The 14,872-nt window shown below is 40.6% G+C and overlaps 2 protein-coding genes across 6 annotated transcripts in view; both read left to right on the top strand.

Moving 5' to 3' along the window:
- LOC116703637 (uncharacterized) overlaps positions 1–1,063 on the top strand; it is a 21,008-nt gene extending 19,945 nt beyond the window's left edge. The window contains exon 9 of one of the 5 annotated variants that reach the window (XM_032538496.1): positions 14–1,063. In XM_032538496.1, coding sequence (XP_032394387.1) covers positions 14–309 — 296 coding nt within the window. In that variant the 3' untranslated portion in view covers positions 310–1,063. The remainder of the gene's footprint in view (positions 1–13) is intronic. The other 4 variants (XM_032538495.1, XM_032538493.1, XM_032538492.1 and 1 more) reach the window with 4 other exon arrangements.
- Positions 1,064–6,451: 5,388 nt separating this feature from the next.
- Positions 6,452–8,341, top strand: hspb9 (heat shock protein, alpha-crystallin-related, 9). Its single transcript, XM_032538501.1, has 2 exons — positions 6,452–6,859; positions 7,737–8,341. Exons 1-2 carry the CDS (start codon positions 6,639–6,641, stop codon positions 8,203–8,205), a joined length of 690 nt encoding a protein of 229 aa, XP_032394392.1. The 5' UTR covers positions 6,452–6,638; the 3' UTR covers positions 8,206–8,341.
- The last annotated feature ends 6,531 nt before the right edge of the window (positions 8,342–14,872 follow it).

Below are 14,872 nucleotides of genomic sequence, written 5' to 3'. Positions count from 1 at the left end.
AATGACTATGAAAATGTTGATCCAATGGACACCAAGAACAATATCAAAGAGGAAGCAGGGAAAGGGGAGGAAGAGGAGACCAATGATTATGTAGAGCCAGAGAGTGACGAAGATCATGATTATGAGGAAGCAGTCCCTAGGGTAAGTATTATGAAGACGAACGAGGTCTGTTTAACTGCAGAGGAAAACAGTGAAGAAGAAGAAGAAGAAAAAGAAGAAGAAGAAGATAACAATGACGACTATGAAAATGTAACCAAACCATTAGATGGAGACACTTTGGACATTTATGGAGAAGAGGATATTTATTAAAACCTTTTAAGGTGTCCAATGATCAACAGTGTCACAGTGGTTATCGTGGATGAAGCACCCACTGCAAAGGATTTAAATCTTAAGGTGCTTTTACATCTGTAGATCGGCTATTTTGGTCAAGACCAAAAACATTTACATTGTAGCATTTTTCAGCTGTTTCAGTTCCTTTTTAAACCACACACTTTGCTCTGGTGCAAATCAGCTGATGAGTTGGTGAAATGAAACAAAATGCAGCAACACAAGTCACGTGACAACATTCACATCAATGGCCAGATGTGTCCTTGAACACATTTCAGTCCCTCCAGGATTTTGCGAAGTCACAACAGCAACAATTCACACATATTTAACCATTGACTCCCAATTTCAACCAACCACTGCAACTTTTCCGCAAATTTGACCAATAACCGGAGTTTCCCGCAGTCCCAGTCTTTGCATCTGTGTGTTACTTGGTGAGAGCCACTGACCTGGCGGAAGTGAGAATGGGTTAACATAACATAGGTTTGTCGCCAAATTAAGTTCCTTGTTTCTGATATGAAGACCAGACGAGTGTGACTCAAACATCTCACATTTACCAAGAAAGCGTACAGCGAAAGACCGTGCAAAACATTTCAGACCGTCCTTCCAAGCTGTAACATTTTAACATCAATGTACGCTGTAATGTTTTTTTCATTCTAAAGTCGCTGAGAACTGCTGCTGTTTTAATCCTGTCGGCTCTCTGCAGAGGTGGGGCTGCTCAGTTCCCACGCCGCGACTGACGCACGCACACACGCACACACACACACACGCACACACCATCACCACACATGGGCGCACCGCAGCACACACACCGCACACACGCAAACACACACACACACACACACACACACACACACACACACGCACACACACACACACACGGTGGATTCAGAAAAAACTGGAGACATTACGTACAGGATGACCTAAATTGAGGACAGCTACGCTCGTTATTGTAAGAGTTAAAGTCCAATAAGTACTTTGTGTGTCACAGACCAGGCCAATGTAAAGATCAACAAGCCATTGACACATATGTTCAAATAATAAATTTCTTTTTTTTGTTGTCTTAAATCAACGAAAATTGAAAAGAAATCGCAACTTTTATTGCAAATTTTTACAAAAGCTTGTGCAAAATCAGGCATTTTGGACCAAATATCAAAAAAGTCTTGCGGAATCCTGGAAGGACTGCTCTTCGATTGGTCTCGATTGGTCAACGGATCTCCTGGTCCTAAAGAAAGAGAGGAGGGAAAGCCAGCAGACATCATGTGTTTTGCTTACTAAGTGCTACTATGGAGAGACCACCGCAAGGGTTGACTGTAGCCCTGTTCATCATAGCACAGCACAGCGGACCACAGCAGCTGGTGTAGTCCAAACATGTTGGGTCTGTTACAGGTCGGATCACGTTCTCACTACAATCAAATTGCTCTGGAGTTCATTTGAAAGCATACAACTATTTGGTCTTCTTTTGGTGTGTATCAGAGTGGGATTGCTGCATTCCACCTGCCCAAACCAACCATACCAAGAAGGAAAACAAACTCCAGTGTGATTCAGCTGAACTAAATCAGGCAGGTGTGAAAGGCCCCTTAAAGTGACAAGTGACTATTCAAATAGATGGACTAGATAAATATTCATCTATTTATAAAGATTAATAGGGATTAACATAAAGATGTATAGGGGTATTTTAATTCCAAAGGCCAAGGGAACTTTATCAGGATGCATAGTATCCTGATCCATGAAATAACTGGCCTTTAAAAATGAAACACCTGCCTCCATGGAAATTGAACATAGGGGGGGGTATACTTAGCCCCTGTATTTTAACATAGGGGGTATACTTATGCCCTGTATTTTAACATAGGGGGTGTATACTTATGCCCCTGTATTTTAACATAGGGGGTGTATACTTATGCCCCTGTATTTAAACTAGGGGGGTGTATACTTATGCCCCTGTATTTAAATAGGGGTGTGTAGACTTATCCCTATTTAACATAGGGGGGTATACTACCCTGTATTTTAACATAGGGGGTGTATACTATGCCCCCTGTATTTTAACATAGGGGGGTGTATATATGCCCCTGTATTTTAACATGGGGGTGTATACTTATGCCCTGTATTTAACATAGGGGGTGTTACTTATGCCTGTATTTGAAGGAAGAACAGTCATTTATTCACGATACATTATTCATTCACAAAGTCCAAAATTGGTGTCCTTAAAGGTCGGAATTTTCCTAATTTCTTTGATTAAGGCATTAAGATCAATTTCCTAAAGATGTTTTTTATTCCTCTTCTTTTTAATCAACTTTAGCATGGGCGGGGGGGGGGGGGGGGGGGGTAACTTATTCAAACCACTTTATATTAACCTCCTTGAATTGTAAATCAACTTCCCATTTTCTTGCTTAGAGCAGACATTTGAAACCACTGTAATTTCTCTACGCTTAGCAGCTGGCAAAACGAGATATTGTTATTTAATGCGTCTTGAAGGTGTTGATTGGTCATATGACGGATTATTGATTGGTAATATTGACTGCTGCAGCTACATAATAACTGTGCAGACATAGTAGAGTGGTGTCATTCATCTTGCTGCTGTATTGGGTGAGCAGATTACGTGTATTCCATAAAATGTTGAAATTTCTTTCACCTTTATAGAAATACATTATTCAATATTGCTGAGATGTTGTTTTTAAGGCAACATGTAATAGTGTTATGTTAAATGTACCTTACTTTTATATCATCTTGGCATATATAAGTAATTTATTCAAATAAATGTCTAAATGTTACTAAATGTATTTAAGTATCTTTTGCACATGCACACATAACCCAGATATGGCCCTGAGGAGTTTATAGCTGGATGGTCTCATAGAACCAAAATAATGACCAGCCTGGCTGGGTGGGTAATAATAACCCAGTCATTTAAAGATGAGCGTTTGGCAGCCATCTTGAATCTCCCTTTCTATTTCTGACCCTGGCATCCCCTGGTTCACTGACACACTTCTTTATTTTTGCAGCAGTCCTCCCACTGACTAAAAGATGACTAGTGTTGTATCGTTTGGGGTTTTTCGATACTGGTGCTAAAGCGATACTTTAAAAAAGGTGCCGGTGCCTAAAACGTGCCTGAGCCAATACTATTTAAGACCAAAGGGTACAAAACAACAGTCGGCGACATTAAAGAATGGCTTATTTATTGATAAGAATATAGGCTCAAAATTGATTGATTTATTAATAGAGTAATAATCATAACTTATAACAATGCATTTCACCAGTAAATTTCTGTTGAACAACAAAAACAGCCACCAGATGGGAAAAGCGTATTTTACAATAACCTTGAATGCACCACGAGGCTACCACTTTCAAATAAGCGCACGGCAGATGTACTCTGCTTAACGTCCTGCTGTTGGAATCCTCTCCCGTGAAATACAGCCAACTTTACATGGTTTAATGTTTAATCCAGCTGCTAGCTAACGGTAGGCTAGCTGCTGTCAAGTGCAGTGGTAACTGGGGCGTTCCTCTTTCGCTTGTCTTAGCAGCTGAGCAGACAGAGCAGAGTCCGCAGTCCGCTAACTTGTTGCTCTTTCTAATTTAACCAATAAGCTGCTCTGTTTAGGCTACAAAAGGAGCACGCAGGCTGAAATTCAACCGTGCGGTTTTGTCGAGAGTAAGCTATACGCAGAAGGAAGCTCCACCAGCTGCTAGGCTAATGCGCAGTGGTAAACCCTGCAGTGTTAACATTATGTGTCCACGTCCTCTTCCGCTCAATGGACTGTCCATCCTCATATGCAAAGCTGAAGTGACGAGCAACTTAATTTTTTCTTTTTTTCCCTCCATAAACTCTTGAATCTAGGATAGAAGACTTACTGCTTTCATATCACACAATATCTGTTCTCCTGTAACTTCTGTAAACAAAAAGTAAAAAAGTAAATACAAAATATGGCAGTAGTGGCACGTGACCGCGATATTGCGGTAATGCGGTAACCGTCCTAGTCCCAGTGTTAACTAGCGTCATGGTTAACAATGCTTCTGTTGCCTCTACCGTTCATTTTGGAGCATCAGAGAGCAGCGCAGGCAAATTAGTCGCACCGAAATCTACATTTTGGTCCGGGCCATATCGGCACTGGGTCAATCCTAAAGATGAATCTTTTAGTGAGATAATGTCTTAATCTATGCAGATGATACTGAGCAGTATTTAACAACAAATACTTATTTGTATTAAAATAAGCAGGCTACTGCTTGCAGGGGTAATCTAACAGTATCCAAATCACCATGAACAGAAAAAAAAATCCAATTCAACAAATTTCAAAGCCTAAAAACCACAGTGGAATCAATACTTACGTATGTGACACAAAAACAGAACTACCGTAGTATTAAATGCTGGGAGATTGTATTGATTACATTAAATACATCAACAGTAACTTAAAAAAGTACCAGAACAATAGATGGTATTTTGTCTTAGCATACAGTGAAAAACAGAAGCTGTTTCCAGCCAATCACGTGTAAGCCATTTCACTGTTTGAGCCAATAATGTGAAGGCAGCCACAAAAATAGATTTGACACGGGCTTCTTGTAATGTTAGGACCCTGGTTTCACACACGCACACACACACACACACACACACACATGCAGTCAGACTCTGGGAAATGTTCGCGCTCTGAGCTCATCCGTGGAAGAAGCACTGTAACCTGAGACAAGACGGCCTTTGTTCACATTGCTGATCGACATGCTTAGTTCTTAACAGCTGCTGATGTCTGATTTTAGGCTAGCAGTAAATATCTAAAAATAAATAAATAATGTTTTTGCCAATTTTTGCCACATCTATGAGCAATAACAATAACAAAAGCTTTCCCATCTGATCGGATACCTGCACTGTTCCCACTGTATTTGAACACTTTTAAGTTGATGTCCTGTATGTACCTTTTCAATTAACAGTAGCCTCTTATAAAGTAGAAATGAAATGATTGCAAGGTATTTTGTGTCATTCAATCTAATATAGCTTGGTGACTTCCTTACAGCTTTGACAAATTCTAGTTGACATTTTGCAATTAACGCTTACTCTTGCCGAAGGTGAAATGATCAACAGTAACGTTACACATGGCATATCATGTGTTGGTGGAAGTCTGGATATTGATTTGGGGACAATGACATTGCTGGCTAAATTTTCCTGTTTAACATACTGTCAAATTATCTTTACTGATTGTCAACCATATATATGTTGTTGATTATGAATCTTGCTAGCTTACGTTAGCTTACTGGTGTCTGGGCTGATGACTGAGCCAAAGGGTTCTATGAGCTGAGTGGACCAGAAATATCTCCCGTTGCCAAGTTGCATCTAAGGTCCATCCGGTTTACTGGAGCTGTGATCAACGTTGTTTCAGGTATTAATTAAACCATGAGACGTATTAGACTTATTGGATATTGGTTGCAAAACGCATGAAAATATAAAGTATTGGTATTAAAAAATACATTTGCAAGTGATTATGGTATAAGCACGTTCATGCCCAGGTGTCCATTATCAGGTAATGAATGAACTCCACTGCGTGGATGTATTTTTTATTTTAAAAACAATCAAACTTGACAATAAATGAACAGTGTAATTACTAGGTAGAAGTCAGTGTCATTTTATGTTCAAATGTATGTCCATCACAGGGCATAGCCTCACAGGATTATGATACTTTTCTTTCCCTTCTGTCTACTATTTACTTTCAAGTATTTTTTTGCTTTCAATAACAAAGAGTCTGTGTGTAATGACAGTGATAACTAGAAGACATTTTTTGAAAAATGTGCCAAGAACAGCCATTTCACACACTATTTCTTTTCACTATCACCCCAGATATTCTCATACTGCTACAGGAAGAATGTGTTATGAACAAATATTTTTTGTTTTTAACACACTTTAGAAATATGTATCTGCCTGATATAGCAGAAGATAAAAGTCAGAATGTTGTGTTAACACGGCCATAGGCACAACAACACAAACAGGTTAGGACCATGAGCTGTCTTTAGCCTTGTGATTAGTTGCAGGGTATTCCTGACCTCGCTGGCACACGCTAACAAACAGCAGTGAGCTCATGGGGTGGAAATAGCTAAGTGGGAGGGACGGAGCAGGACAGCTGGCGTACATAAGAGAAAGAGGTACTGTGTAATGTCTCAAACTACCGGAGAGAAGTCTAGAAGAAGAAGAAACTCTGGAAGCTCTCAGTTCTCACTCTTCACTGGAGCCCAAAGCTATCAAGTCTGAGAGAGGGAATCTGCCCCCCAAGAAACAAAAAGAAGGATTTGCAGGTTGCTGAAGTCAAGTTTGCCAAAAACTGTCCTCTGACGCTGACTTAATGGCCCAGCATGCAGCTTTGAGGAGCCTGTTTGGCGATGACCCTTTCTTCAGTCAAGAACAGCTGCTGTGGCCGTTGGGTCACGAGGCCCTCTCCTCACTGCAGCAAGACTTCTTCAACCAGAGAACCAAACTGGCCGACAGCCTTTTGAGGGGGCTTCACGATGGGCCCCACCTCCTCAAACTTAACAAGTTGCCCCTCATTTCCTCCACTTTGGCAAGGTATGTACAGTAAATGTGTAACTCAGTAGTGGTTGCTCCTGATTGGCTTTGTTTAAGGCCGTTTTCACACCTATTCATTGGGCTTTGTCTGTGGCTATCAGCCTCAGGAGGGATTGTTACAACCAGTGGCATAGCACAGAATTCTGGGCCCTATAGAAAGGAATGGGCCCCTCCCACCAACCACAGCTATTCATTGTAACATTTTTTTCTAACATCTTTTTGATGATGTTTTTTTCTGGGTACTCAATCCCCTTTTCCCCCCAGTCCGACACCCCTGGTTCCCCCTACTATTAGGTTCAGAAGGCCGTTATGTATTCACATTGTAACGGAACGCAATTAGTGTTTTCCTTGACCCCCTGGGGTCACATTTCACAACTCTGAGTCCCGTTGTGAATTCAACCTAATTAGTTAGGTCTAGGAAACTAACCTTCTTTAGTTGGATTTAGTAAAAGATTGTGGTTTTGATTAAAATATTTACATTTGTAGTTTAGTTAGAAACAATGCATAAGGAACGTGTATGATAGTTAACTTTCAAAAAGATGCCAGAAAAGTTAACGCTGACATCAGGTTTCACACAGGAGCTCCAACCTTTCAATTCTACTACTGCTCTCCATAAGTTTTTTTAGAGACAAGACAAGTTTGTGTTCTCAGAGTGCTTTCCCCTTGTTTCAGGTTCTTTTTACAAAAATCCCCCCCCAAAAAATGCATTACACTGCAAACCACGCAAAAATGTCATTTGTCATGTGTCTGAAAGAAAGTAAATACATGACACACCGTTGACATGCTCTTCCACATCACAGATTGCAAAGCACAACTGACTAAAAGAGCCATTGAAGTCATGAAGCTGCTTCTCATCTGGTTTCTGATTCTCTTTCAGGCTCAGTGATGGTACAGAGCAGCAGAAAGAGTCTGCGACTGCAGAGCTGTACCAGGAACCTCAACCGGCCACAAAGAACGGCGACCTCCTGGTTACCCTAGACGCTCGCGGCTATGCCCCCAATGACATCACTGTCAAACTAGTGGGGCGTTGCCTGGCGGTGGTGGCCAAGAAGCAGGCCGGAGCAGAAGAGAGCCAATCCTGCTCCTCCTCCTCCTCCTGCGCCTCCTTGTGCTCCTCGGCCTCGTCCCAGATGGGATTTGTCCAGAGGATCGACATTCCCGCTCACCTGGATCTGTCCGGCCTCTCTTGTTCCCTGATGAATGATGGACAGCTGCGTATCCACGCCCCTGTGACCAAGCAGCCAACCAGTGAGGAGCAGGAGGTGCCCGTTCGGTTCAGGACATCGCTGGAATTTCCTCTTACCAAGGACAAGACAAAGGAGGGACACAGACTAATGCACCCATGAGACACACTCCACACCTACTGTCAGTGTGAAAACACATTTTAAATAAATGAATAAAGAGTCCTGTTTTTATGCTCACATAGACACACTTCCACTTAAAGACGTCTATAAGAAGTAAAGTTTACCATTATAAAATGAAGAGAATATTTATTTTATAATTATTTGCAATTTGTATGACCTGTTAAAATGAAATAAAGTATGCTTTTCAAAAAACTATTATATTTGTACAGTGGTGACTGCTAGTGCAGGGGTTAATCAAGTGATGGACTTTAGTGACCAATAGATGGTGCCAGCAACCAACCTTGACCAAGAATGGAGATGGAGTAGAGAGAGGAAGAAAAGAGAAAAGACTTTAATGCTAGCGTCCCGTTTCCTTGCCCTGTCAGACTAAATTAGTAACTTTCAAGGGGCATGTGGTTTGCTGGCTAGAAGGTATTTGTCGGCATGTCGGAGAAGGTGACAAACAAAAGCAGCAGTTAAATGTTTTTTTTGTGTCCTGCCCTGAAGGTATTACAAAAGAGGCAAGACAAAACGAAGGGTTTGGAGAAAAGAGGGTAAGGAGAGGAGAAGAGAACCTATGTCTTGGGATTTCTGGCCTTGCAGATAGTTTGGGGCATATGCTGGCATACCCAGTGGAGGAATTTTGTTTGTGATGCTGAACACACACAAAAAATGTTCAAATTCAACAAAAGCGATTCAACAATGTTTTTCTAATTCATTAAAACATTTTCAATGACACAAGCACCACAAACCAATATCCATTTACCCTTATCACATTGGACACATCTTAAAGTGTCCATATTCTGCTCATTTCCAGGTTCATAATTGTATTTTTAAGGTTGTACCAGAATAGGTTTACATGGTTTCAATTTCAAAAAACACCATATTTTTGTTGTACTGCACATTGATCCCTTGTTTTAGCTCCAGAGTGAGACATCTCACTAGTTTTAGCTCCAGAGTGAGATATCTCCCTTCTATCCTATCTTTGTTGGGAGCTGCACATGCTCAGTAGCTCGGTAAGATCCATCAGCTGCTAACTCTTTCTCCAGCTTTGGTCAGTCCAAGGCAGGATTAGCTGGGAGACTTCTTCTAGACCAGCGACACTTTTGGAAGACCTGCACAACAGGGACAGGAAGTAGAACAGGGACAGGAAGTAGTTCTTTTGGAGATTCTGGTCAACTAGTGCCTGTTTGAGCAGTGTTGTCCATTGAGAACGAGCTAGCATGCTACGGTTAGCCTCCTCGTCTCTAGTGATTTAGAAAGCCGTGCAGATGTTGAACAGCTCACCCGGAGACTGAAGACAGAGGACATTCAGAAACCGGATCTCACTCAGAACACCATGGATAATTTTTTCTAAGTGTTCATGTGTGTGGAAGCACAAAAAATACAACACAAAATAACCCCCTAATTACGTGAAAAGGTGATTTTTTTCTCATAATATGGGCACTTTAAAAGGCAGATATCTAAACACCTGGGAATCCATGATTTTAAAAGTCTCTTTTAATGATCCATCTGTACCCCTCTCACTCTTACAGTCTGTCTCCCCTTGAGTCTTTTGTTTTTGTCCTCCCAGAAGGACATGACTTCACAGGCTCTGCAGGGGTGTGTTGTGTGGAAGTTTGTGATTGTGACTATGCATGTATTTGTTTTTTGCATTTAAGTGTTTGCATATGCATGCTCTTTTGCAATGACGTCCTCCAGAGTTAGTTTTTTTGCTGGCAAACAAGTAATAAAGATGAAAGTGTGTGTGTGTTTGTGTGTGTGTGTGTGTGGTAAAGTGTAGAGAAAATTGTGCATGACTTGCAGATGACGAACCCTAGCATCACTGTGATTACAGTATTTGGGCCCCACAGTCACCATCACCAACCCTTCAGCGCAAACACACACACACAGGAAAACTGACTGTCTACGTTCCATGGCGACAGTTATGAGGTCATAATGATGATGGATTCTCCAGCCCTGTGAGGTGGGAAACTTTGTTTCTCCTGGAAACAGACGTCCTCAGAGGACGCTGTTTAGACTGGCAACCGGTTCAATCTAGAAATAAAAAATCTCATCTCAATAATCCGATTTGAGCTGGTGTGTGCTCCAGTCGAAGCATTCCTTTGGTTAATTTCCCTACTCAATTTGTTGTTTTTAATTTATTTCTGTTGACATCTAAAATGGGTAGTAGGTGGGACAAAGTCATTGGGCACTGTGCAACAACATTTTCATATTCGTATCTGAGGTTAGTTCTTACGAATGACTAAATGAGAACTCTTGACCGCACAAAATGTGAATCCCTCATTTCAACCTGGTAAATGCCACCTCGTCGTTAGTAGGTGTGTTTTCAAGATCTGCGTGATTGATGCCCCCAAGTGGCTGTATAGTTTGGGGAATAAAGGAAGAATTCACAAAGTGGATATAAAGCCTTTCTGTTCTGGACACCAACATGACATTTAGCAGTGTTGTTAATGTCATATCTAGCCCCCACTCCTAAAGTCATGTTTTTGTTTCATATTTATTTCTGTATGTTTTTGCCACTTCTTGTTTTATTGTAATACTTTTATTGTAATGTCATGTCACTTAATTTCTTGTAGGACTGGGGGGAGGTGGTAAGAAATTGTATGTATCGTGATTTTTTTTTTACCAATGACTCACCCTCAATACTTTCTGTTTCCACAGTACCACTAACAACGATTAAATCATTAGTTTCTGGCAAAACAGGCCGAAAGCAGAAAGTGCACATCTACAAATTAAATAAACTTTACGTGATTGTCTTCTTAAAAAAACAATGTTTTAGAAATGTCTCTTGATTTCTTTCTCTTTAGTGTATTAATCAACTTTTGCTTTTGTTAGAGTAAAACAGAATCTCAACACTCAAAACTATCCAATTGATATATATCTAGAATCACAATAATTATGTAAGTGTGTGAGTGATATTCTAATGTTGTAACCATGTATTGTGAAAACCGAATGACAAACGCACATTGTCCCAGCCCTAATTTCCAGGGCCACGTTCAGCCCCGACAAAATGTAACAAACCGTTTATTTAAACCCTGCTAGGTGCGCAAGCGCACTGCCTTTTTATTACCATGAGTTTACATACACGTTACTGCTGATTGGGTAACACCTCTGACATATCCGTCCAATCAGGAAATATTCCTCAAATCTCGTTACACACTGTTGTAGTTCTCAGCAAACATGTCATTCAACCAGGAAACTGCATCAAAACTGCGCACAACGCTTTGAGATTGAACGTGCCCTTGTGTGATTACTGCTTTTCCTCAGTGTCCAATTGTCTCCCCTGGGTCTGTGTATGTATACATGTTCCTTTACTCAGTCATGTGCCAGTTCATCTTGTACTTTTTGTGTCAGCGTTTCCCTGTGTGCATCTTGTGAGTTTTATAACCCCTGCTTTTATATGTCTGCTTGCAGGGCCCAAAATTAGCACCACTAGCCCAGTTGAATGATTACGGCCTATTATTGTTTTCACTGGTATCAAACATCATCAAAAACCATATCATTTAATGAAAAATGTTTGACGGCTAGGTTTCCTCTAAAGTTAGGTTGGAACAGTGGTTCTCAACTTGAGAAGACAGAACTGGACTCCTGACCAGCCTTCTCATCTGTGCAGTGATCACTTTTAGAGTCATCACTACTTTGAAGGCATCACTTTTTACCCAAGACATTCAAACTTTGCAAAATCTATAATAATCACTGTTACACATTTGTCATATTTAAAGTGTACTTAAATAAAAAACAACTGAATTTTTAACCTTTTGCAATTAAGATAGTATTCATGCTTAATGTTTTATCTGGATTGTGTGATTTGCTTGTTCTTGAGTTGAAAGATTTGAATGTAAAATCTAACTTTCAGTCAATAACAACAAAAGCAGTGCCAATATTATACAAGTTATCAACTATACAACAGAAAACATTCTCAGATCAGTTCCTAATGAACAGAATAGTACTGCACAGTTATAATATGCCCAACATGGACCTGAGAGTCCATGAGGCTGTAGAGGTTCAGGCTTCAAATCTGACCTGTGACAATTTCCCGCATGTCTTCCCTTTCTTTCACCTATCTGAACTATCAAATAAAGTTGGAAAAACCCAACACAAAAGAAGAAAAAAAAGCAGTGTTATTCCAACAGTAATGGACATAAAAACACAACTTAAGTGACAGATACAATGTAGCCATAACACAACACACTTCCAAATACACCTTTGGGTCAGTAAAGAAAAGCATGCCAAGGTGTCAAAGGGGAAGCTGGCCCTCCATCACAGGGATCACTTTGATGCAGATGCTGCCACAGTGGATGATGTGGACATCTGGAGTTGCTCTTCTGCAGAGACTGGGAATAAAGTGGAGAAGAGGAGGTTTACCTATATTTAAATTAACACACTGTAGCTGAGTTTTTGCAGTGATTTATTATTTTACTTGGGGTTTTTTCGTGAGTCAGAGCCAGACAACAGCTATGAGGGGGTGCGTGTGTCCTCCACCCCCCCTTGCTGGACCACCACCCCACACCGTCTCCTGACAGGTGAGGGGCTGGAAAAAGAAGCCGAAATATGTTGGTCAGTAGCAGAAAGAAATCGTTCACTTGTGGCCATTAACAACACTTTAAAAGACAAACGAAAAGTTGTGCATTGTCATGTTTCTTGTATTGAATATCATTGCCAAACATAACACCATACCTTTTGAAAGTGAGGAGTAATTTCCTGTGTCCTTGGTGTAGCCCCCAGTTGGGGCAGTGCTGGACCCTGCTCTCTGGGTCAGCGGCTCCATCATTAAATTCATGGCACCCTGTTTTACTGCGTCATGCAGAACCACACAGACAAACAATGTTGCAGATTGTTTCTGCTGTATATAGTAGGGTCCCCCCACGGCTTGTGTGTGTAGGCCACGTGTGCACTGTTGCTTGGCTCACTTCTAAAAGAGCCAGATCTGCCGTTGTCGACAAGTGATCAGCTGATGACTTCTCCTACTCTTACGCTGCACCGCGAGTCCACTCTGAATCGAAGACTTGCGTACACGAGGTCAGACCAGACGTGAAATTTCATCGCAGACTACGCTCCCGTTCAAATTGCTAAATGCCAAGCTTTGCGTAGGAAATGGCGTAAGCCCGTCCTACGCTGGTTTTAGGTCGTACACACGTTTCTAAATGACAGCCAATGTTACTGTGAGCTTAAAACTCCCATGCAGTCATTCTTAATCTCTAAATCTAGTTTCACACCTGTATCAAATTACTATCACACATGAATAAACATTGAACCATGGTGATTGGATGTGATAGCCTACAAGTAAATATTGGTTCCAGAATTAGGTAATTTTACCGTATGAAAGTCCTCATGGCTCAAAACAAATAAAATACCCAGTGTTTGTTAATATTCAAGTTTGTGGTACTACAATGTTGGGGCGCATGATGGAGCTCATTTGAAATCCTCACAGAAAATAGTTTGTACTCACAGCTCCTCGGTAACTCAAAGCTTTACAATGAAGAAACCTGTCCTGAGTCTTTGTCCGTGTGCAAAACACAGGCTCCTCTGCCATGGAGTCTGGGTGGCCGCATTCGACGTACACTACCCTGAAATCACTAAAGCTTTACTAGAACTTTTCATATTATCATTCTCAATGTTTATATTCACTCAGAAGCTCAGTGACAACGTGGGTTTCTGCACGCACGCAGTCTCTTCTCCCAGCTCCGGAGGGTGATACTATACTAGATATACTAGCTAGCTAACAATAGCTAATTAGCAACCGTCCACACGTGGCTATGCCGTTAGCTCCACTTCAGTAGAAATATAACAGTTTACTCTTCCGTTTTCAGCAGGGTTACATACTTATATAAATCCCCTGGTTCTTAACTTTAATTAACCCTCTGAGCCCTAAGGCCATCATTTCTTTCAGGACAAACTGGGTTATGATGATGATGATGATTATACTTTTTTCATCCCTCAACGGGGAAATTTTGTTATTACAGCAGCAGCATTTCCTTCAATAACAGCAAAAAACAAAAACAAGTAAGCACACAAGAAATACAGGCAAACAATAGACAATGATTATATGGCAGACTGAAAGTAAGCAAAATGGCGTCAAAGGTATTTTAAAGTGCGGTTGCCATGATACAAAAAACAATATTGCAGTGTAAGTGACGTTAAAAGTTAATTGAATGTGTAATTAGAGTAATGAAGCAAGAGTCGGTACCATAATATAAATTATATTAACCTTTGACCATAAATATTGAAAATTAAGTAGTTAATAAAATATAAAAACCGATATTTAAGATAAACAGAAAGTGTGTGGTGTAGATGGGAGAAAAACAGGAACCGAAACCACAACATTATCAGGTAGAGCAGGTGTTGTAGAACTATTGTAGTTATTAGAATATTTGGGTTGCAGTGAGTTAACTTGAATGTTAAAAATGGTTGTAGGAGCTCAAAGACAAATAAAATGGAACATGAATCTTACAGATATGTATTGCTATCACAGACAGAGCAGTACAACCTAAGCCATTTTCCTTTCTAAAACACTTCTCATGTGTCTTGGGAGTCACACTGAAGAAATAATCATCATAACTTACACAGATGACAATACATAAATACATACATTTTTTCAAAGAAAGTCCAGAAGCTTTTGCCCTCATGACATTTACTTATGCCAATAATCAACACAATAATGTCATAT

Source organism: Etheostoma spectabile, chromosome 15 (assembly GCF_008692095.1).
Source record: "Etheostoma spectabile isolate EspeVRDwgs_2016 chromosome 15, UIUC_Espe_1.0, whole genome shotgun sequence".
In the NCBI taxonomy this organism is placed as follows: Eukaryota; Metazoa; Chordata; class Actinopteri; order Perciformes; family Percidae; genus Etheostoma; species Etheostoma spectabile.
The sequence above is the reverse complement of the archived record's forward strand: the minus strand, read 5'-3'. Positions and strand labels throughout refer to the sequence as shown.